This window comes from Xenopus laevis, chromosome 9_10S, assembly GCF_017654675.1.
Source record: "Xenopus laevis strain J_2021 chromosome 9_10S, Xenopus_laevis_v10.1, whole genome shotgun sequence".
Lineage (NCBI taxonomy): Eukaryota > Metazoa > Chordata > Amphibia > Anura > Pipidae > Xenopus > Xenopus laevis.
In genome coordinates, this window is record NC_054388.1 from 32,456,910 (window position 1) to 32,482,370 (window position 25,461).

Here is a 25,461-nt window from a genome sequence, read left to right on the forward strand (position 1 = left end):
AGTGATAGAACAGGTTAAGGTCCCTATTAGAGGAGGAGATGATTTATAATTTAAATCTAAGAAAAGCGTGTTGGATCCTTAAATTGGGGACAAGGATACCAAATGGTCTAAATTCTAGACAAGATATTAGTTACCTATACTGAGAGGGACTGTTTTGCCCATTGCCTCTACCTTAGCATTTTTTCAATTAGCTTTTTCCCCCCCATAAAGTCCGTTATGAATGGTGGGTATATCTAAAAGATAGATGTTCAAGAAATCAAAAAAATGGGAAAAGCATAAGAAAACCAAAATATTAAATAAATAATAAACAACTGATAGCCAAGCATAAATTGAAGAGATAAAAAAAGAAACGAAAAAACCTTCTATACATATATATAAAAATATATATGATTAAAGTGTTATATATCATAGTCTGTTTAGTTTTCCCAGATGATACAAAGTTTTTAAAGCAATATTTTTAAAAGTAACTGTTTTTAGTAAACAATGGTTTTAAATGTACCTAATAAAATTTGTATTTTATGGAGAGCCCAGTAGGGGCCACTAGAAATACATGTATAAAAGAACAATTATGTCTAATTTGCTGCAAGCCGATGATCAAGGGAGTTACTCCCGGAACACGTTAGGGGTTATATACTTACAGTCTGCTGAAATAAAATCCCTCCAGAAGTGCCGTCTGTTGCTGAGTTTTTTGATGTTGATGCAGTGGGGACACTGAGGACTGAGCACCTGGCAAGAGTACAAGGAAGCTGGAACGGTGAGCTTGAGCGATCTCTTTGTTTTTTGTTTCTTACTACTATGTATAAATATATAAGGATACCATACAATAAACTCTAATTTGCCATCTAAGACCTGCTAAATTGCTGTATTAGCCTATGGGGGACCTCCTAGAACCTATTTGGAGTCATTTGGTGCACTTTAAAAATTCTAAGTTTTTTTTTTTAAAATACTTCAAATTGAATTTGACCAAATACGATCAGAATTCGATTTAAACGATTGGATACAGCATATTCACTAAAATGTAAAAATTTAAGAAATTTTGGTTGGTCTTTTTTTATTCCAATTTTGAGTTGATGGGAGTTTTAAAAAAAAAAAAAACTCCCATCACCTCAAAATTCGACCCTTTATAAATCTGCCACCAAGGTATCCACTACTGAGATTAGAAGAAAGGAGATTCAGTTTTATTATGTGAAAAATGTGAAGTTGTGGCATTCTCTCAAGTGGTTGTACTGACAGATACATCAGATAGCTTTAAGAAAAGGTTGGATGGCTTTTTAGTAAGGGAAAATATACAAGGCTACTGAAATTAGCTCTTAGCAAAAGGTTGAACCAAGGAATGGTTCGATTGCCTTCTAATAGTCAGAAAGGAATTTTTCCCACTCTGAGGAAAATGTAAAGTTTGGTGATACCTTTTATTGGCTAACTGAATAAGTAACAATTGCAAGCTTTCGGAGCACACAGACCCCTTCATCAGGCAAAATACAAATAAAAGGCTTGAAAGGCACATCATATATATACTGTTAGATCATTGAAAAAGGGTTTATGGGCAGTAAATTAGAAAGTTTCAGATAGACAGAGATAACTTGTTGAGATAATAATAGTAATTAGGACTGGTTGTAAATAGTCCAGAGGTCTGGATTCAGTCAGGTCACATAGTTTGAACTAGACCAAGACAGAATAGGGTAAGGTTAACACAACAGTGCAAATTAGGAATTGGTCAAGATACAGGTACATATAAAGACTACAAACAGGAATTGTGACCTGTAAAGATAATACAATATTTCAGCCCAGATATTGATAAGCCCCCTAGGGTAAGCACTTTAGCTTTGGTCAAGAAAGCAGACACTAGTACAGTCAGCACCTTGTTGTGAGGTGACGTCAGCCTAGGGAAATTGTCTTTTCAGTTGTAGATTGTCCTTAGCTGTGTTTTTTTCTAGGTGTCATATCCCTAAGTTAAAGTCATATCTGGACATAAAACTCCTGTCTCTGTCCAGACCACATTCTAGGGTGTTAAACTTTCTCATGAGTTTGAATTCCCACTCCTTCCGCTCCTGTTGTGTCTCGAAGTTACCCTTTAAAACTGTGACCTCGAAGATCTTTGATGCTGTGGGTACTGCTGCAGAAGTGTGCTGCCACTGGGGCATCTGTGTTGCCATGCTTGATGTTAAACCTGTGGGAGTTCATCCGTTGGCGCAGTGTTTGTCCTGTTTCTCCCACATAGAGTCCTGTAGTGGGGCATTTCAAACACATTATTAGGTACACCGCATTGTCTGATTTGCAGGTAAATGAGCCTTTTAATTGGTGTTCCTGTGGACGGTGCGGTATCACCAAACTTTACATTTTCTGCATTTTTTTCAATGGCTAACACGGTACAACATCCCACTCTGAGGCGAATTGGAGAGGCTTCAAATGGGGGTTTTCATTTAGACAAATAGTCTATGGATATGTGTCAACCTAAATTGTTATGCTACCATGCTACTATGAAACTGCCACATGAATGATTTAAGCTAAAGTATCAACAAATGTCAAATGTGCTTCTTTTGGAATCTCTCTATTCTTGAGCCTTTGTCCTTCAGAATAGATGTATGGAAGCAAACATTTTTGCTGATACTTCGCTCTTTAATATGTATTCAATATTTCTGTACACGATTAAGATACATAGGTACAAGAATTATTACTTTTTTCAAAACTGCATTTTCCCATAAACATAGTCATATATTAAACTGATCCGCTGATGGTTTCTAAATTCCTGCATGTAACATTTGGGGGCAGATTTATTAAAGTGGACCTGTCATCCAGACATAAAAATCTGTATAATACAATTTATTTTCAAATAAAACATGAAATTCAAATTCTTTTTTTTATTAGTGTATTCATAGCTGTTGTAAACTCGTTTAAAAATCTCAGCTGTCAGTCTCAGCTGTCAATCAAATATTGTCTGCCCCTCCTCTATGCCTAGGCATAGAGGCGGGGCAGGCAATTACTGTCACTTTCCATTCAGCACTTCCTAGATGTCACTGCTCTTTACACATTCCCCCGTTCTCTTCACCATTTAATTGTGTAGCCGGTTACAAAAGGAACCCCCCTCATTATCGGACATCATCTCTTATATGAATCAGCTTAGTTGGCAAGAAGCCTTAATAACTAAAACTAAAGGAAGTATTTCCAAAGATTCTTTTAGGCTGGTTTGGTCTCCTTATTTTGAAATCTGTAACTCCAATACTGGCGATCAAATAATGCGCTTTCTTTAATAGTTAGATGACCTATCTGACACTCCAGATGATAAATGGGCTTTTTCTTTCTTTTATTACTTGTGCATCCACTGGCTTAGTTAATTTTTAGTTCGTTTTTTGTTATTTTTCATGAATGATATAGTTTTGATACTATCATGCCATTGTCTCCTTTGCAACATATTTTCTTCATCTGCATAACATTTGTTGTCATTTTGATTTCATTTGTTTAATATGAAAATCAAATAAAATATTTTAAACATTAATTGTGTAGCCAGTGCATTGGAATGGACATCAGGTCCCCCATTCTGATGCACAAACAAGATTTTGAGATGATTCTGAGATGATGCAAGGATTGCCTTAATAACAGTGTCCACAATATGACTCCTGCCTGCTTGCTATAATTATGAATTCCCAAAATGAAGGAAACAAGATTCAAATACTTTATACAGTGTAATTAAAATTTATTTTGTTTGACTAAAGTGATAAAATGGGATTTGGTCAAAATTCACAAACTTTAATTTTAAACCACCAATTTGAAAGTGGGATTTATCACACACTGACCCTAGAAACAGTTCTAACTCGAATACTCTCCACCTAAAACCTGCCGAGTTCAGGTAGAAGTCAATAGCAGAGGTCCGTTGAACTATTTGAAAAGCCTTCTTGACATTCGAGTTTTTTTTTCTGGAGGAAAACGCTTTGTTTAACTTTTTCATAAATAATCTCCCATTCAATTTGTGCGTACATTCAAAATTATTAAAGTTAAAAAAATTCGAATAACTTCAAAAACTTTGAAAAATCTGCCCCTTAAATTGATGGCTTCTAATCTCTGAGCAGGGCCGGAACTAGGGGTAGGCAGAGTAGGCACGTGCCGAGGGCGCAAAGCTGGGGGGGCTCTGACGCCTACACCATTCTCCGGTCCCGTCTCTCCCCGACTGCCACTAATATTTTTTTGTAATAATGCGCATGTACATTCGCGCATGCGCGATCGAGCACACTTTCGTGCATGTGCACTTACGCAGCCGGCGCCGTGCCCGGCCAGGTTGCCTAGGGCGCCTGGCTGGGTTGGCCCGGCTCGCACATAGCCACACGCTATAATTTCCATGTATCTGCTGTATTACATTTAAAGGGTGTGCACCTTTATTTACCTATGTGATGATTGCAGAGTCTACGAACTACAGAACTGTGGTTGTTGCATTACACCCTTTATTTTCTAAAACCTATTATGAGGTTGAATGTAAGCCAAAATTAACAAAAGGTAGAAGGTGTTCAGAAGTCTATATTTTTAGATGATGGAATGCCAAGTGTGTTCCATTCATTCTATTTTTTTTACTTATGCAATAGCAAATAGGTAGATGATATTAATAGCTAAGTCATTTAAACCAGATTTCATATATAATTATATAATCGTATATAATGTTATATAATATTGGCAAGCAATAGGTAGACAACCACTTTCTAAATTAAGGTCTTTTTAAGACTGTAAATGAATAGAAAACTGGCTGAAGGATGGTGTGCATTCTAAACTTGGAGTAGGGTGTGTGGCAGCAAAGTTCTGTATTAGATTCACTAATTTATTAAAAAAATAGAATCATTTTTGATAAAGGCTTTGGGGGTTATTTTATAGATAAAAAAAAGTTCTTATTTTTCTTTAAAAAAATCTAAATCATGCGACTTTTTTTTTAATTGCCGCTCGAAAACTTTTTCGGATTGTCAGACAACAAAAAAGTGTCAAAATGCCAAAAACCCTCGAAGATCATGAAGGCAAGAAGCATCTTCCAATTGTAAAAGCGACATCTGCCATTGATGAGTACAGTATTTTCAGATTTGTTTTGTTACATAATAAATCCCAGAAAAGTTGCACTTTTTTTTTGTGACAAATAGCAATTCGAAAAATGTGACCTTTAATAAATGTACCCCTTAATGTCATTGCTTACTTTGCTTTACTTTATTTTCCAGATTTGTTTTCAGATCTGGCATGGTGAAAACATTGTTTAGGTGGTGCCAATTTCAAAATGGCTTGAAAATCCACTTGAAAACTGTAGACCAGTTTGACATTAGTTTTAGTAAACCTTTTGAAGGGGCAATAAGTTAGTGCCAGCTTGCTTTCTATGTGGAATAGATCATTCCAGACAATTTTAATTACTTTTAATTAGGAGGTGAGCAGTAACATAGACATTGGGGTGGCAGTGTATGTGATCTACTTTTTTGTACCACACAGAAGGTTACTTAGGAATGTTGTCCTGGAATATAATATTTGTATTTAGATAGAGGCTGAAGGATACATACAGTAACAGAGAGTGGTGATAAATGGAACATTTTGTAATTGGACCAGTGCTGTTAATAGAGTATTGCAACAGTCTTTCGAGTACTGTTTCTATTTTTGCCGATGATACAAAGCTGTACAAACTATAAATGCAAGCAGCCACATGTGTGTATATGGTAAAATGATGCAAATGTTGTGCTTATTGACACTATTCAAAGGTACTTGGTCTAAACATGTACTTTGTGTCCTATTTGTATGACATATTCTATTTAAGATGACATGTTTGCTCCACACCTGAACTCTCCATTACTTTTTCCATACTCCTCAGTGGGACATCAAATATTCTCTCCTTCTGTACCATTTATTTTCACCAACTTTAAAATCACTATGCAAATGGCAAATGCATACTTTGATTGAACATTTATTGTAGCCCTGTGGCCTTCTTCCCCCTTCTTCTCAGCTGCTTCTTCCATTCAACATTAATAAGTATTCATAAACAACTAAACACTATATACAGACGCATACACATGTGTAATTAAAATGAGAAACAGAAAACATTAAGGGGCAGATTTATCAAGAGTCGAATTTCGAGTTTATGGGAGTTTCTAAAAACTCCCATCAACTCCCATAAACTCGAAATTCGAAAAAAATTACCAATCAAAATGTATTAAAAAATCTATTTTTCTAAAACAAGTGAAAGGATCAAGCTGCAAATTCGAATCAAATTTGATGATGAATTTCATGATGAATTTCAAAATTCGTATTTTGAATTTTTTTTAAATTTGAATCAAAATTGGGACTATTCCCTCATCGAATTACACTAAAATAAACTTCAAATTTTTGAATTTTCAATTTAAGAATCTTCCCCAAAATTTGTGATTTAATGTTGGGGGTCCCTAATAATTTTTACATTGTTTTCCATCTCTTTGGTTTTGTGCAGCATCTACTAGAGTCGAAGAGTTTTGGAAATATTAACCCTCCTCCACTAATCTTATTTTATTTTTTATAAAAATATATGTTTATTAATTTTAGTTTTAGAGAAAATTAAATAATAGACAGAACACCTTTTCAAAGCAAGCTGTTTACTGGTCTCATGGCGGTGCTTGATTTGAGTCTTTAAAAAAAAAAGCATAAGGCATTCCCTGGAACATTGCAACAATTAAACAATATTAACAAACAGAAGTGATCCTTATGATTTAATTGTAAGTCCACAGACAGGTTCTGTGAATTTGGGCAACTGAAATCTAACTCAGCCACACGCCCAACTTTGAGTAATCTTACATGTTCAATGTATAGGAGTATTAATTTTAAAATTTGTGAAATCAAACCTCACCCAGTGCAATTAACATATTTTAGTTCCATGCAGAAGGACGGCCCAACAATTAAAGTATAAAGGATGATGGAAGAACCCCAAAATCAGTCTACTTGTTCTCATAGTACAGCAAATCCAAAACCAGCAACATGACCAGTAAGTAACAAGGAGCTAATATCCTTTTTTTTTGTATTATTGCATGCTTTTTACTTTTAAATTGTGTTTTTTCTTTTTCAGTTTGGTTACAGACTAATGAGGGAACTGAATTTATTTTTAAAACAATGGCCTCAGTTTGTTGCTAAATGTGTTATGTGAACTCCATAGGGAATTTGGACTTTGACTTTCACTGGGAGCTGGGACTGATGTGAATGACAGCAAACTGACTGGGGTCTTTAGCTGAATGTCTTTTTCCATGTCAAAATTACAGATCTGTGCACTGATTATTCAATTTCTGGTGCTGTTTAAGGAGACTGGCACTATGTTCAGCAAATATGTGTATACATTTTAAAGCAAGAAATTACATTTGTGCACGATAATATATATGAGCACTTATAGTAAGCTTAATATAAATAAAAGGGGAGTGACCCCTGAACTCACTGTTCCCAGGTGCAGCACAATACGGGCTATACCTGAGCACTCACTCTCTCTCTCTCTCTCTCTCTCTCTCTCTCTCTCTCTCTCTCTCTCTCTCTCTCTCTCTCTCTCTCTCTCTCTCCCTCTCCCTCTCTCCCTCTCTCTCTCTCTCCCCTTCACCTTCTCTAAAGATTAAGCAGATTTATTGAGGCATCTGATGGAAATAATGGTGTTGTGTGTTCCAACTTAAACTTGCCTCCTGAACAAAGCTTTACTCAAGTTGAACCTCCATTCTTTAGGGGATCAGAAAAAAATGGTGTAAAATTCAGGGAAATGCATTAGAGGTTATATTAGACATTAATTGGTGGGACCACAAAAAAAAGTGTGAAATTAGGAAAAACTTTAAATCAGGGGGATGTAAAATTGATGTTTCATTGTATAATTATATATTACATTCATCCATGCATATTACATAATACCTTTCTTAGAAAGAGTGGTGCAACTTTACATCCTATGAAAACTCAAAACTATAATTATGTTTTGTGCTTTCATAGGATGTAAAGTTCCACCACTCTTTCTAAAACTCTCTGACTCTCAACGATAGATGTATCTTAAAGGACATGACATAAATTACATTTACAGGGAAAACACAGCTTCAAAATTCTATGAATTTTGTTTACAAAGTATAGGTAAGGTATATAGCCTTATAGCCAATCAGCTATCAACCTAAAGTCTGACATCAAGTTGCTAAGGCATTCAACAAACACCACATTTAAGACAAGATTTATTAGACAATTCTGGATAGAAGAAGAATAAATTGAATAAAAGAGGGCTACAAAATATCCCAGTCCCCTGAACAGTTGCTAAACCTTATCCAAGAGCCTTTACTTCTCATGATCTACAAACACTCTTCTAGCCATCATTGCCGTTGATTTTTCATTCAATGTAACATCTGTTGCTTTTTGATTTTAAGATGGACAAGTTCTTCCTTTCCTGTAGCTAAAGCCTTGCACTGCTTACTGAATGTAAACCACTATGTGCCAGCCCTTTAAAAATATTAGCTAAAGAAAGGAATAAGAACAAACTGAACTTTTTTTTAAACTACTTGTTTTCTTCATACTTTAAGTCATATTTTTGAATGGTCTCTCCTTAGCCCTTCAGCTGAGAAGTGTAAATATTCAGAAGCAAACCAATGCTGCGAATCACCATACCAGTGACTATGACTCCACGTCCTTTGTAGTAAGAAGAGGAGAATACATCATAAACTCATTTAATTTCAACCGGCCTTTCTCTACTGGAGAGAGTCTGGCTATAGCTGTGGAAACAGGTAATGGTTCCAGTTCACACAGATGATTTTTCTTTGGAGATGTTGGATCTTAATCTTATGAGAGTCTAATAACTGTAGTTGGACCATTAAAAGGGGTTTGAAATGTCATTTACTGTAGCTTTTTTTAAGCTAAGGTGTGTAATGATGAGCAATTCTGTCCCATTTTGCTTTGTCGAAAAAAAAAGGGCGAAATGGCGAAAAATTTGCGAAATGCATTGAAGTCAATGGGCGTCAATTTTTATGTGCGAGATTTTCTCACTCCAAGGGGCAAATTTACTAAAGGGTTAAGTGGCTAACGCTAGCGAAAATTCACCAGCGTGACGTCATTTTGCCACTTTGCCCCACATAGCACCTAAACTATACTGTGGACACATGTGTAGGCCATTAGATCACATTTATTAAGGTTCCCTAATCCCTGGCCTTGTGTAGTGTAATGTCTTTGCTGCAGCATATAAAGACATTGTACTTTAACTGCATGCCGTATGCAAATTTGCCATCGCTAGCGTAACTTCGAACCGCTGATCGTAACATCGCTAGCGCAACTTCGCAAACGATCGGAAACTTGTGCGCAACTTCGGATCTTCGTGAATTTGCGCAGCCCTGCCGGATCTAGGCCTGGCAAAGTGCGCCAAAGGTTCTTAGTTATTAGGAAAAGGCTGCCTACTGTAAATTGGGAATGCTTACATGCAGCATTGCTTGGTTCTGGCAGTGTTGCATATAGGAGGGAATGCACATGGGCAGGTCATGAGCTTCCCCTCATTTTTGGGCCATTATTATGCCAGGTGTCAAAAAAGTTACTGAACATTTTTTTTAATGTCATTTAAATTTGCAAGTGGCTAGTGACTACAGTTGACATTTTGCTCACTGGAAACTAATCTTGGCAGGTCCATCGCCTTCAGTATCCAATAAAACTAAAGTTGTAATGCCAGTCTCCACAAATGTGAACCCAAAAACCTGGAGCGCATCTCGTGGTCAAAGCAGTGGGGGAACTGTGACCGTTAAAATAAATATTCCAGTAGACGCTGTCATCGGGCGTTACAAGGTGACTGCAAATGTCAACAGGTCTGGCCGCATAGCATCTTACAGACTTTTCGAATGGATTGTTCTCTTTAACCCTTGGAATCAGGGTATGTATTTTTATTTATCTGCTACAAAGACATAAATTTTTACTTTTAAATGAAGAATACACAGAACGTGTACCCTTTGATAATTGGGGTCCTATGGTCCTAAAAGGAGTAATGTTTCCAGGTCTAGTACCCCATAGCAACCAACCTGACCAGTAAATCCTACCCGGTTACTGTAATTATTAGACCAGTAACAAACTTTGCTTCTTTATGCTTGACCTTTAATAAATTATTGACATAATGGTTATTTTTTAATAAAACTCTTTTTGATTTGTCAGAGGACCAGGTATACATGAGCAATGAAGCAGAAAGGAATGAGTATGTGCTTAATGAAACAGGACTGATTTTCACTGGGAGTTCAAGTTTCAAAGGAAGCAGAAGATGGGACTATGCCCAGGTATATATTTTATTTTTAGAAAAAAGTTATTGTTGTTGTTGAGAACTGAGAAAAACTGAGATTCTAATGAGAGAGATTCATCTCATTAAAGTAAATCACACATCCTTTTATAAAATGTTTCTCAAATTCTCATTCCTAAATTAGTTTGAAACCATTCCTTTGTGTACTCTGTTTAACAGTTTGAGGGGGATATTTTGGACATTGGCTTATTCTTGCTAGATAGCAGTCGAGAGTACAAAACAGATCCCACCACAGATGTCTCTAAAAGAAATGATCCAATCTATGTGGGACGGGTGTTAAGTTCTATGGTGAGCACATTTATTTATTTATGTATTTTTTAAACAAAGGGACCAAATACAGAGTTAACTGTAATAAGTTTTTTTAGGTCAACAGTAATGACGACAGAGGTGTCTTAGTGGGAAACTGGACAGGAGATTACACAGGAGGTCAAACTCCTAGCTCATGGAGTGGAAGTGCAGCAATACTCCGGAGCTGGCGTAAAAATGGACCAGTGAAATTTGGACAGTGCTGGGTATATGCTGGTGTCCTGTGTACAGGTTTGTGTTTTTTTTCCCTTCATATGTTTATAATGGAATGAGCCATGTCCTCTCATCAACAGTAAGATAATAAATACTCAATACATAGAATAGGCATGAGAAAACCCTCTATTTTCTCAATGATGAAAGGAAACCAGTAATAATATGTAGCCATAGGCATTCCCATGCTCTAACCACAATTCAGGACATCTTTAACAATTGCATAAAAAACACTATAATTTTAGGACAATATCATAAAAAATAGTGCTGAAGCCTCATGTAAGAGGAGAGGCACATGATCCGCAAACGGGATAATCAGTGAACTCAACCGTGTGGCTTTTGATCTGGGTGTCAAGGCTTCCATATTGATGGAGGAGAATGCTGTAAAGTAAGAAGGTAAGATTCCGCAACCTTGAATCTACTGAAGGCTTGCACACCCGATTAAAAACACAATCCTTTATTTCATTATAGAAATGAAAACTTGCCTGGCGCCTTTCGTTCCCACAATGGTAGGTAATTATAGGCTCATACTGGTGGGAATGAAAAGGTCAAGTTATTTTTAATGTTTAATATTTTATAAAGGATTTTATTTTTAATCTGGTGTGCAATATATTACATTCCATATATTCAGCCGGCTATTTATTAAAAGTCACATTTTCCCATTATAGTAATAATAACAATTCAACCTACAACCACGATCTGGCTTAATTCACTAACAATTCAGATTGAAAATTTGTCCGTGCTGGAAAAGTCTTGACAAAATCATGCGACAATTTGAACTGTGTTACTTTTTCTAACCAAAAATTATTATTGAACAGAAACAACAAATGTTTTGGATTATCGAACAAAAACCAGTGTAACTATCGACAAACATGAAGAAAAAAAAAATGTCCCAAGGCTTTAGCTGGAGTATTTTTGGATTCTGATTTCTAGCAGCTTTTGGAGTATAATACATTTTGAAAAATATGCAATTTTTTTCCATTAAAAATTTTCCCCCTTTAAAAACTCAGTGAAAAAAATGAGAGGTTTAATAAATAAGCCTCCCAGTGTTGCACTAGAAAATGCTAAAGATAAAGCAAATTTATTAAACATTGAATTGTTTTCCTTGAAAAATGCTCACATTTTTGTCATATTTATGAAAGCTGATCTACAAAAACTTCTCCAGAAATTCTGATAAAAGTTTATGACTTTTCATAAGAGTTATCACAATATTAATAGATTAGAATAGAAAGTTTCTGTAAGGGTGCAATAATAAATACATCCTGGCAACTCCGATAAAATACTTTGGCATTTTATACAGGGTACCTCACTTATAGTATTCTGTTACAGATTCATATTAAATAGTGTTTTACTAGCAAGTTGCTATATCATTGCAGTTATCTACTACTGAACTGAATAGTACTTCTAGCCACTTCTAGGGGGCTATTTATTAAAAATTTTCCCATTGTATTAATAATAAAAACTCAGCTTAACTCCCATCCACGATCTTGCTTAATTTACTAAAAATTTAGCTAGAAAATTGTCTGTGCAGGAAAACACTCAACAAAACCATGAAGTGATTCAAATCATTCAACTTTTTCTATTATCACCTGAAAAACTCGAATTATTCGGATTATCGAATAGAAAGCAGCATCAAACAGCTCAAAACTCTCGACAATCATGAAGGCAAAAAACATATTCCATATGTAAAAGGGACCATCTGCCACTGAATTTGACATGACTTCCCTTTTTGAGGTTTAATAAATAGGTCCCTAATATCTGTGAGGACTAAGTTCACAGGGAGAAGCTTCCTAATTCCATTCCCAAACTAAAAAGGCAGAATGGGTCAAGTTATCTTGATAACAAGCAGGAGAGATCTAAGTAATGGCCACCTAAAATAGTGTATAAAACAATAATAAGGCACAATTTATAATCAGTAACTGAAGTGCCTGGTGCAAACCTGGGCACTGCAGCAAACCCTAAACCCCAAATCATCATGGAGATGAAAAGCCAGTTCTTGGTGGTTTTTTTTGGTTTTTTTTAAATAATTCCTCTTTCCTTTAATACATGGATCAGTATTTCCCTAATGACTTGGCTAGCATCTTTTTAAGATTATAAATATTGTCTTTTTTTACATTTTATTTTGCAATTTAGTACTTCGATGCCTGGGGATACCTTCCCGTGTGATTACAAATTTTGAGTCAGCTCATGACACCAATACCAACCTGCTGATTGAACAGTATTTTGATGAATATGGAATGAGTCTCCCTTCCCCTGACAGTGTGTGGTAAGTATAGCTTCCAACTCTCCTCTTTTCTCCTGCAGCTTTAGGTCACGGCTCAATCTTCCGCCTGTAGCAGCCACCTTTGGCCTTGGAAGGAGCCCTCGGCTACTCAGAAGCCGCCAGGTCTTAACTTGAGAGGAGCAAAGCAGATGTTCTGAACGAGCAAAGGGGCACGTGCGTTTCCAAGGTTTCGGACGGAAGGCAACAGTTCAGGGAGTAGATGAAAAGCGTAGTTAGGCAGGCTGTGGTCAGTACAGGTGGAGTTAAAGCAGGGTCAGACAGGCAGCAAGGTCAATCAGGCCGGGATCAGTACATGCATCGGTAGAGTTCAGAATAGTCAGGCAGACAAGGGTCAGGATTGGCAGAGTTCAGAATAGTCAGGCAGGCAAGGATCAAAACTGGAATCAAACAGACAGAAATCTTACCCAGATACTAAGCAAGTTAGACCTAACTACGGGCAACGATTTCTAGTCCTAAGTCCCTTTAAATACCTTTGAATTACGTGCCATAGCGTGATGATGTCACGCGCATGGGCGTAAAACACAGAAGTGTGCGCCACACGCGCTCTAAGACAAACCGTCAAGAAAAGAGGAAGCACCATGCGGCAGGCGTCCCCGCCGGCCCACTAGACCACCAGGGTGAGCCGTCGTTACAGCTTATTCTTCATTAAAGCTGCTGGGACACTAAGATTGGTATCTTTGCTGATTTAAATACCAGACAAAGGAGGTAGGGCAGTAACATCAGGGGGTTGGGTACTCATTTTGAGGAGCAGGTTGGCAGATTTGAAACCCAGACAGGAAATATTGAACAAGATACCTCAAGAAAGTGAACCTACGCAACACTCAAAATTTGGACCCCTATGCTACACTCTAAACATCTATAATGTGTAAAAAAAAAATTGTGGAGAGAAGTGGTTAAGACATATTGTCCATTGTCAAAGTCTAAACAAACCCAAAGGAACGGGAGGTACAGTAGCTGACCAAAGTTTATTATTCCACTTGACAACTCAACAACTGCCAGCAATGACATGAAAATATGGTTTACTGGTTAAATATTTCCTGTTGTCCTAGAATATTTTTTTTTGTGATAAACCATGTCTGAAATGAGTCATGGGTCAACCCAATCAATTATTATTATGCCCCAAAGCAGCACAAGATCCAAATCCAAAAATACTCCAGCTAAAATCTATCGAATTCTTGTAAAAGTCAATGGTAGGGGTCCCTTTAACCATTTGAAGATGTTTTTTGCCTTCACAATTTTTGGGTGTTTTGGGGTGTTTGATGCTGGTTTTTGCTTGAAAACTTAACAAATTCTATTTGCATAATTCGACCGTCAAATTGAAAAAGTTGCACGATTCAAACTCTTGAGCAATTTTGTGCCAGTTTCAGTTTTGGCAAATTGATTTTCCTGAGAATAATTAATTGGTTAATTAAGGGGATTCTGGTTTGGGAGTTTGGTCAAAACTCTTTTTTAATAAAGTGAGAAAAAAAAATCGAGTTTTAGTAAATAACCCCCTAAGTGTCGAGTTTTGCACTTCATTTGCACTCAGAGCCAGACATGTTTTGAACATTTTGTGCTCTTTATCTTTTTAGGGATTTCCTGGAAGAAGTTTTAGTTGGCCCAAGATCTTTTTTTTTAAAATCTTTTTTTCTGAGCAAACTAAACCTTGTAAATCTGATGGCTCCAGAGTTTGTGCAGCAATGCAATGTTCCAATATTTGTTATTTCTTTATAGGAATTTCCATTGCTGGGATGAAGGTTGGTTTACTAGACATGATCTTGGTGATGATTTTGGTGGATGGCAAATTTTGGATGCAACCCCACAAGAACTAAGTGATGGTAAGAAGTTCTGATAATGTGACTTTGCAGCACCATTTTTCTTAAAGGACATTTGTTGTAACCTAAGTGAGGTGGTCCTCTTTGCTGAAAAACACACTGGGCATGAGTACTATTCTATTAAGTGCTGTTTCACAATCTTGTAATCTTGTCCAGGGGTCCCTTGCAGCTACACAAGGCAGTGTTCATGCATAGTAAACTAAAAATGTTGGTTCTACTCTCTGACTTTTGATACAATCTACTGTCCATGCACACACTAACCAAAGAGAGTGACGTATTATAGTTGATTAGTGATGGGTGAATCTGTTTTGTCTCGCATCACCAAAAAATGTATGAAACTGCTAAAAATTGGTGAAATGCATTGAAGTCAATGGAATGAAAAGAATTTTTACCCGCAACAATTTTGACACGAGTGCCAATTTTTATACACGCGACTCTTTTGTCCAAAATGCATTAAAGTCAATGGGCATCCAAATTATTTTGTCGCGGATATTTTTCCATACCGAATTTTCGCCACAGTTTTGTGAAAACATTCCCTGCCGGCGAGATGTGGATATTCGCTGCAAATCCATGCCTGGAGAATAAATTTGCCCATCACTATAGTTGATATATCTGCAATTCATAGAGGTTTAGTTACAGACCTAATTAAGCTCATAGACAAAAAAAAATGATCACAAAAGCAGAAAACCTAAAAAGTTGATGCTGAATCCCACATGTAAAAGTTTATTTGCTGGGGAGATTGGGTCGGATTAAGAAATTGACAGTGATTGATATCATAGGTTTAGAATGAAAGGTGTCATGCACGGCGTTGCCAAGATACATTTTAGAAGCTATACTGATGATAACATGAGTCTTTGTATCTTCTAAAATAACCACTGGAAGGTCTTGGTTGACAATAAACTCCACTACATCATTAAGGTTTGCCTTGTCCAATTTAAATTGTTTTTTTTCTGTTCTTCTTTTTTATATTGTTATAATAGGCAGCTTCCGCCTTGGACCTACCTCCCAAAAAGCTGTCAAAGAGGGAGAAGTGACCTTTGATTTTGATACCACCTTTGTATTTGGTGAAGTAAATTCGGACAGAAAGCAATATATTAAATACAGAGATGGAAGACCTCTTTCAAATACCTACACTGACTCTGTATCTGTTGGAAAATTCATCAGCACCAAGGCAGTTGGTTCTTTTGACCGCCTAGATGTAACAAATGATTACAAATACCCCGAAGGTAAAAAAATAAAATAAATAAATATAAAAATATAAATTGTCTACTTCCCAATACATTCCTAACTCGCCATATTTAGACTTTCCCACTTTTCATACCTACAATGTAATTGCAATACATGAAGACTGGTGCCTTTCTATATATTCTATTTTTGTAAGCAGCATGGTATTTATAACTTTACATGTTGGATTTTCCTTTTCTCTAAAGACGCCTCTACAAAGACAGATATTGCCCTGTTTGCTGTTTCTTAACCACAATGACCATCTGCAGGGGCGTTTCGGGGGGTCCTTGCCACCCTGAAGCAGCATTTCTGATGTGGCCCCCCTCGCACCTGGTGCATACCATTTAGAGTGCCGGGGCAGGTGTAGGGGGGGGGCCTCATCATCAATGTGCAAAAGCAGAGCCACAATTCTAATTTATAAATAGGAATTTCAGCTCTTAAAGTTACCAGGAGTGGCTTTTTTGCTGCCCAGTCAACTTGCAGGCTGCTGCTGCCTGAGGCAATTTTCTCAGCTCCCCTCATGGAAGCAGCTCCCCTGACCATCTGGTCATGTGTGGGACGAAGCAAATGTATTTATCTGTTGATCAGATATTAAATGAACTAGGGATACACCGAATCCACTATTTTGGATTCGGCCAAACCCCCGAATCCTTCCCGAAAGATATTTGCATATGCAAATTAGGGGTGGGAAGGGGGAAACATTTTTTACTTCCTTGTTTTGTGACAAAAAGTCATGCGATTTCCCTCCTCGCCCCTAATTTGCATATGCATATTAGGATTCGGTTCGGCCGGGCAGAAGGATTCGGAATCCTGGATTCGGTGCATTCCTAAAATGAACTGAGTTGGGAAACACAACTGGCCAAGGATTGCATTAGGCAGTGTATAAAGGCTGAAATACACTTCACCAGATTTCCTTGTGATCCAGTAATTAGCTCAACATCTGACTGCTGTATGAACTTGAGGTGCTTCAATCCCCAGAATCCATCACTCAGGTTGGGGATGCATGATACTGTTAGATTAAGTGGGGTAGGTAACTTGAGCAAACATGCACACATAATACAATATGTTTTTGGATGTGCAGATATTGTTATTCATCTTTTCTACATAAGTCCAACTGAATAATCTTATGTCAAAACAGGGGTTCATTTTCCCTTTGACTTGACCAACATATTAACCTATATCTAGACCTGTGCTCTATTCTAAGTTGCTCCTTCTGAACAACCAATATATTATACTGTACATTTCAGATAATAGAATGGCACGTCACTATAACTAAACTAGTGTCTAAACTGAATATTCCAACTAGGATAGCCAGACAACACTATTGTACTGAATTCATATTTTTCTTCCTATTAACTTAAGGTTTTGCCAAAGAAAGAGAGATTTTTAATAAAGCACGGACAACATTGCTAAGCTTTGGAATTGCTACAATGTCTATGAGAATGGAACAAGATGAACCAAAAGGGCCAAAACCTGAAATCACTGGCAGTTTCAAGCCAAGTGGAGAACCGCAGATCGGTGATGATGTTCCATTCATCTTCATTATAAAAAACCCTACCTCTGCAACGAAAAACATAAAATTCAAGCTTACTGTTACATCAATTATATATAACAGAACAACCGTGAAAGAAATCCTAACTAATTCCCAATCAGTCACCGTGGCTGCTAATAAAGGTATATTGCATGCATATAACCACATTTTTTAAAAATTTTATTTCTAAGAAATAGTTTCCTTTTTTGCTTGTATTAGTACTGTCCATGCTAGGCACAGACAAATTTACAGAGCTCTAGATGTTGGATTACTATAGCATTTAGTGTTTAGCATTTCAGAAATGCTGGCAAATACCATTTTAAAGGAGAAGGAAAGGTTAAAACTAAGTAAGCCTTATCAGAAAGGTCCACCTAAATATACCAGTAAACCCTCAAAGTAATGCTGCTCTGCGTCCTATATCAAATCAAAAATAACACAGCATTTCTTTCCTTCTATGGTGTAAACATGGGCTTCTGTATCAGACTTCCTGCCTTCAGCTTAAACTTCCTTGCCCCGGGCGCGAGCATGCTCAGTTTACTCCTCTTCCCTCCTCCTCCCTTCTCTGCTGTAATCTGAGCCCAGAGCTATAAGTGAGCAAGGAGAGACTCAGGTAGGAAGTGATGTCACACCAAGCTAATACTGCAGCTGCTATCCCAAACAAACAGAGAGCTTCTAGAGCTTTTTACTCGGGTATGGTAAAACATTCTACAGAATAAATATAGCATTCTAGCTTGCACTATTGTGGCTAATATTGGCAATAAAATGTCTCCTTAGCTTTCCTTCTCCTTTAAAACATCTAGGGTGGCAAAGATTGTCCTTCTTTCTGCCACAAACTTAGTTCTAAAAATGTGTTTGCTACTCAGCATTGCTTAATATTAACTTTACCTTTTTGGAACTTCAGAGGAATCTATAAGCCTCACAGTAGAATATGCAAAGTATCAGAATGCTCTCACCCCTGACAATATGATCCGAGCTGTGGCTGTGTGTGAAGAAGAAAATGGAGCAACATTGCTGAGTGAAAGTGTTCTTACCTTGAAGAACCCACCAATGCAGCTGAAGGTATACATTGTAATATGTCCAGGAACAAATATGCATATAAAACTCAACAGTCTGGGTGCAAGATGGGCAATCTCAAGGCATTATACGACGTTACTAGCAATTCTTCTACCAACCTTAAGTAACCTTTATGAATAGAAAACAGCACCAACAGTGAAGGTCAGGGCTACCATTGATTGAGTTACAGAGAAGAAGTTCTGTCAGTTGCCTGGCCTGACACAAAAGTAATGGTTCCCCCATACCTAATATAACTCTTCTGCTTTTTTCTTTAATTCTGTCCTCACTAGTGATGGGCGAATTTATTCGCCAGGTGCGAATTTGCTGCGAATTCCTGCAAATAAATTTGCGAAACTGGCGCGAAAATTCACCGGCGTCCAAAAAACAGACGTCGGCATCAAAAATGAGACGCCTGCGCTGTTTTGCAAATTTTACACAGTTTTGCGAATTTCGCAGGAAATTCACGAATTTTTCAGCTAAGCGAAACTCCCCAAATTCGCCCATCACTAGTCCTGAAAAAGTCATTCACAGAGCGGGCTCTGTAAAGTGAGGCAGAAGCTAGGGATATAGTATAGTAAAGCGGTAAAGTAAAGTGCTACCCCAAGGCAGGAACCTCATCTGCCTACCCTTAGTTTCACCCCTGGGATATCTCCAGTCAACATTATTTATTGGACACTGCAGCAGCTCTGCCAGTTAAGCTGCAAAATAGTTATCTCTTGGTTCCTCATAAGAAGAGCCTTAAATCTTACAATACCATTATGGCTGCAGTTGGGGTTACCTTTGTGGCTGCAGGGCTAAAATAAAGCCACAAGTTCATATAAAGCAGACATGCCTCCAAAAACATTTCAGGGATCTTTCTTAACTAGCATTCTATTGCTACCGAAGCTATAACATGCGCAAACCCACAACAGCCTTGGAAAATAGTTTAATGATAGAGCTTGGTAAGAAAGATCTGTGGACCAGTTCAACTTCTTCTGAATTGGAGCACCGACCCAAAGGAAATAATTTGCTATTTAAAGTGACACTGACACTAAAAAACTACTTTTTAAAATATGAATGTACATTAAGGGGCAGATTTATCAAGGGTCAAATTTCAAATGGTGAGTTTTTTTAATAAAAAAAGAGCAACCAAAATTTGTATACGTTTCTTTCTGCAGATGAATAGGCGTTATTCATTCGAATTTGAATTGTTCGAATCAAAGTAACATCATATTCGATCAAATTCGATTCAAAGTTTTTTCCAAAGTCCACCATTTGACTCCAAATAGGTTCTAGGAGGTCTCCCATAGGCTAAAACCGCAATTCGGCAGGTTTAAAATGGCAAATGGTTGAAGTCAAATTTTTAAAGAGACAGTAAATTTCGATATTCCAATTTTCGAATTGTTTTCAAATTTGAATATAATTTGGACTATTCCCTAGTTGAAGTACACAAAAATAGCTTGAAATTCAAATTTTTTTACTTTGAATTTTCACTTTGACTCTTGATAAATCTGCCCCTATAGGTCATGTTGATTGTTTTTTGCTGAGAGGTTTGTTTTTGTAAGTAATTGTTAGCTGAAGTTCCTAAACCTGACTGCTTTGCCAACCTGAGAGTTTCTAATGCTAACGGACTACTGCTGCACAAATATGGCAGCCCCCTCATAGAGGAACATGGGGCATCAGACAGGTAATGTAAAATCATTGTGCAAATACTTTATGACAAAGTTATAATCAGCTTTCAAAGGCAATATTATGATAGATGTAAAAAATAGTTTAATTTTTGGTGTCAGTATCTCTGTCAAGGCCGCCGGGAGCGCGAAGAGGCGCGTCTGCTCCCGGCGGCGAATAATCCAAAATGGCGGCGCCCAGTCGGCCCACGTGGGCGCTGGGACGCCAGCGCCGCAACGTCGACGCACGCGCAAACGCACATGCACAAACACGCCGGCGCAAGCACGCCGGCGTAAGGACGTCAATGACATCACTTTGGCGCCAAGTTTGAATATAAAAAGGCCCCCAGGACGCCAGAATTGCGCCCAAGAATAGGTTTTGCTACTTTGAACCTGGGTTCCTGATTCCTGTTTCCTTTATCCTGCTCCTGCCTTGGTTTTGACCCCCTGCCTGGACTCTTGTTATTTGATCCTGATCTGCCTGCCATTGAACTCTTGCCTGGACTTTGACCTTGTATTTTGCTTAAACCTTTGGATACCGCGACCTTGCACCCTCAAGAGGGCTTCCTCCTTGATCCTGACTACCTCCCTGGAGGGAGCTCCCGGCTCCCTGACAAAAACCCATAGAGGCACATTTATCAATGGTCAAAATTTCAAATTCATGTGAGTTTTTTAAAACTCCCATAACTCCCATAAATTCAAAATACGACTAGTAATAATTTATTATTAAACTCAAATTAGTAAAACTCAGACAAATTTAAATGACCCGAAAATTAGAATCGAATTATATTTGAGTTTTTTCTCTGAAACATCTCCCGATTTATCCCTGGACCTCTCCCATTTACTTAAACAGTAATTCGGCAGGTTTTAGGTGGCATTCAGTTTTCCTAGCTGCCCCAGTCATGAGACTTGTGCCTGCACTTGAGGATGGAACTACTTTTTGGCAGGCTGTTATTTCTCCTACTTAATGTAACTGAATGTGTCTCAGTGGGACTTGGCTTTACCATTGAGTGTTGTTGTTAGATCTGCCAAGTTTCTGTTATCATATGTTAGGAAGCTGCTATCTGGTTACCTTCCCATTGTTCTTTTGTTAGGCTGCTGGGGGGGTCGGGAGGGGGGTGATATCACTCCAACTTGCAGTACAGCAGTAAAGAGTGATTGATGTTTTTCAGAGCAAAAGTCACCTGACTGGAGGCAGCTGTAAAATTGACAATATGTCTAGCCCTATGTCAGATTTCAAAATTGAATATTAAAAAATCAGTTTTCTCTTTTGAAAAATGGATTTCAGTGCAGAATTCTGGTGGAGCAGCACTATTAACTGATATGTTTTGAAAAAGACATGTTTTCTCATGACATTATCCCTTTAAGCATTTCATTATGTTTTTGGTGGGGTATCCAAAGAACCTCCTTCAGTTTTAGTTTATTCTACTGAATTTACACAAACAAGAAAGCCGTGAATAAAATGTTCTTTTTCCTTCTTTCACTTTGTCTATAGGTTTCTGAAAAAGTGATTGTAAATAAAGCAGTGTCTGTGGAAGTGATTTTCAACAATACAATTGGAGAAACGCTTAAAAACTGTTTATTAACTTTAGAAGGCAGTGGTCTGATTAAAGAGGCAATGAAAATTCAGTAAGTTGCAAATCTGATTTGAAACACTGGGAAGACCATTTATCAAAGTCTGAAGTTTTCTCAATATTTTCTGAAAACAACTCCGACCAAATCCGTACGGGTTTTCTTCTCCTTATTTATAAATACACTTTGTTTGCTGGGGAAAAAAAAACAAATCATACAAATTTTTTGGATTTTCCACTCAAAATCTCAGATTTTTTTCTGATTTCTGCTTGAAAATCACAAAATGTTCCGATTATTGCATGAAACCCAGTGTAGATTAGAATATCTTTGGGACATCTCCCATTGATCTATATGCAACCTCGGCAGGTCGGACATGCCGGATTTTCTGATTCTGGCTTTTTCCATCCTGGGAGGTAAAATGAATTCAGAAATATTTGTATATTTTTTTTCCACTATACTATACTAAAAAAAACCAAGAATTGTTTGTGTTTTTGGCATTCAGAGTATTGTAAATAAGCCCCTTGTAGTTGTGAATGACCGATTAAAGGAGAACTAATGCAGAATAAGATTAGAAACTTACTGTACTATTACAGAAATCACTACACCAGTAATGATTCATGCCTGCAAAGCTATTCATAGCAGTATAATAATCTTATTATCCTATTAGGCCATTTTGAGAGCCAGACTGGGGAACTATTGTATGTATTTGTAGAGACACAGATTTTCACTGGTAAAGGGTTGTGGTGGCATTGGGCTGGTACATATTTTAGCATTAGCAGCAAAGCAGGACAGATCACTTGGTATTTATATACTATTTATTAAAAACATAATAATGATTTCTAAATTTCTTCTTCTATTTTCAGAGTGCCAGATCTGAAACCCAATGAAAAATATTCAACCAAAGTTGCCATCACTCCATATAAAGTCGGTGAAAAAAACTGCTCAGCTAACTTTTCTGCCAACAAATTATCTGATGTGAAGGCATACTATATTGTTAAAGTGGATTCTGCTTAGAAATGACTGGGGCAACTGTACAGGATGAAAATAGAACTGCAGGAACAACTTTGTGTTGTGTCAATCATTATTAGTAGAATAAAAAATAGAGTGCTATATTCTGAATAAATATTACTTGTACAGGCTACAGAATTCATCTCTTTCTACTAACTAACAAGCAACCAAAGCTCAAATCAATGCAATTAATTGCCAAGAAGAATCCAATGTAAATGCTAATGTAACAACATCAAAGATTTCAACCATGTTGGCTTTTCTGGCAAACAGCAGATTTGGGGTTGGGGCATAACTTGGAGGATCGGGGAAATTATGGGATGTGGCCAATTACCATAAACATTGGAGAAAAAAGGTTGCCGTCTCTGTTATATGCAAAAGATTCTCTACATCACACAGTAATCAAATATTTAGTTAGCTTACCAGTAAATGCCAAACCTCATAATAGAAATTAGTTTATTTCAATTATAGAGACACCACTTTAAATATGAATATGCAATGTATTATTGACTGTAAATCAGTTATTGTGTTACAATTTTTAAATAATGAGTACAAAGTGAATAGTTTCTTAGAATAGTTACATACATAATATACTAAATTATATTACTTAATAGCAATAGCCTTTAATAGCATGTGCAACATTAATGCAAGCAGTTGTCTTCAAGTGCTTCTTACCATAGCACTCACTTTGCCATTAGAGGGAGGACTTCAGTACTATACAACCTCCACAACTTAGTTACAGAGTCAGGTGCATTCCCTAGTACTGTGGATGAAAAGTCCTAAAGCAAAGTCCTGCATTGGGTCAGGTACACAAAATACAAAGGCATGCAAGGAGGAAATTATCATCAATACTAAAAATCAGATCAGAAGGTAAAGGGAGGCAGAAATTAATATTAAAAACAGACACTAGTCATTGGCATAATGCAATGAAATTAAGTCATTATAAATTATGGACCAGAAGAGCCAAATAGAGACCACCAAGTAACTCCAATAAGAGACCTACAAAATGTACAAGAATCTAAGCATGAACTGTCACTTTTAGGCCACTAGCAAGGTCACAGTCAGGCTCCCAAAGTCTTTTTTTGATCGTTAATACGCTGTTTATTTGTATACAGTGTGTATATATAAAGCACAAACATATTCAATTTTGTTGCACAAAAGAATGGTGTATGCATCCAACATACAGATATACAGGATGTAAAGAAGTCCTTGCATATTTGATCTTACAGTCTAAGATGGGAAAGCCTTAGCAATAAACTAGGAAGTTATAATATTATTAGTCCAACTATGAGTACATACTGTAATTCAGTAAGTCAAATGCCAGTCAGATGCCAATAGTAGTGACAACAGTTGGCTAAACAATCTGTAGAATACATTTTATAAATATCAGTCTATACCTTAAATTATTATTGCCCTAAATGTGGCACTCACATATGGACTAATAGAACTGTCTCATTTCTTCATATGTAGAGTTATGCAACAAACTAAAGCACACCAAGTCTATTAAACCGTATCAAGTCAACTACTTCCTAAATTACTAATGTACTTCCCTGTGGGCTGGCCGGAATATATTTTGAAAATATATAAGTGGTATGATCACCAGCTCCAATCCCAACTGCTGGTCCATCAATATTACTGGGTGTTGTTGGCAGGCCCGGACTGGCAATCTGTGGGTTCTGGCAAATGCCAGAGGGGCTGCTATAAGGTGCCATAGAAAGTCAGTATTTTGTGGGCTGGTGATGGTTGTTTGGGCCTCTGTATGGGCTGATTGGGCCTCTGTGTACCTGAAATGCCAGGGCCTATTTTAATTCTCAGTCTGGACCTGGTTGTAGGGTTGCTTCACTCCCAATAAAACACCATTGCATGCAGATATCAAAGTTGGACAAGGTAGGAATTGCACATAGTATAAAGCAGGAATAAACCAGTTTACGGATGAGTTTTATTGGGTTTGTGGCATATATATTATGTGATCTTCGAACAGCCATTTCAGGGAATATTTACTTGTGAGAAATGCAGGTGGGTTTTCTTCAAATTTGAATTGCAAAATTTAAGGGGACATCTTGCAACATTATGGGAGACTGTAAATGTGAAGTTGGATATGCAACTCACTGAGAGGGGTCAAACAGGTTTGTCTCAGTTAAGAGGGGAAGTAGGGGACATAAGAGCAGAGTCGTTGATCCATATCTGGTCCACAACAAAATGTTTTGCTTTTTTTGGCTAAAGATGTTGGGGAAGACAGCTCTGACCTGGCATGTATGGAGGAAGCTGACCCTGGGGGGCAACTAGTACAGGTAGTAGGCAGAGTGCTAGTATGGAAAGGCAGGTTGTAGGAACAGCAGATTCAATTATGGGGAAGGTGGATAGGGTAATCTGTTGCAAGGACCCTACATGCTAAAATGTCTGTTATGCCCTCGTGCATTGTATTTGGCATGCTGTGGAGCAAGTGGACAGATTATTGGGAGGGGCTGGGGAAGACCCAAAAAATGATTTCAAAGCATTATGTGAAAAGCTGAAGGTGAGAAAATTAATGGACTTTATCCTCCGCTAGGGAAGCAAAATACTTTATGAGC

At 37.4% G+C, this 25,461-nt stretch overlaps 1 protein-coding gene across 2 annotated transcripts; it reads left to right on the forward strand.

Annotated features, from left to right (window-relative positions):
- The first annotated feature begins 674 nt into the window (after positions 1-674).
- Positions 675-23,025, forward strand: tgm3l.8.S (transglutaminase 3 like, gene 8 S homeolog). 2 transcript variants are annotated; one of them, XM_041578067.1, is made up of 14 exons: positions 675-754; positions 6,850-6,961; positions 8,532-8,705; positions 9,590-9,832; positions 10,108-10,226; positions 10,406-10,534; positions 10,612-10,783; positions 12,896-13,028; positions 14,760-14,863; positions 15,841-16,086; positions 17,447-17,758; positions 18,517-18,674; positions 21,810-21,943; positions 22,750-23,025. In XM_041578067.1, the coding sequence occupies exons 2-14, from the start codon at positions 6,955-6,957 to the stop codon at positions 22,898-22,900; spliced, it is 2,082 nt and encodes a 693-aa protein (XP_041434001.1). In that variant the 5' UTR covers positions 675-754; positions 6,850-6,954; the 3' UTR covers positions 22,901-23,025. The 2 variants fall into 2 exon arrangements, with proteins under 2 accessions (XP_041434001.1, XP_018093201.1); XM_018237712.2 differs by having other exon boundaries at positions 682-754; positions 6,860-6,961.
- The last annotated feature ends 2,436 nt before the right edge of the window (positions 23,026-25,461 follow it).

Coding starts and splice junctions, on each gene's coding strand:
- tgm3l.8.S (XM_041578067.1), top strand. Junction 10,227..10,405: donor GAAGATGGGACTATGCCCAG/GTATATATTTTA, acceptor TCTGTTTAACAG/TTTGAGGGGGATATTTTGGA. Junction 16,087..17,446: donor TGATTACAAATACCCCGAAG/GTAAAAAAATAA, acceptor TATTAACTTAAG/GTTTTGCCAAAGAAAGAGAG.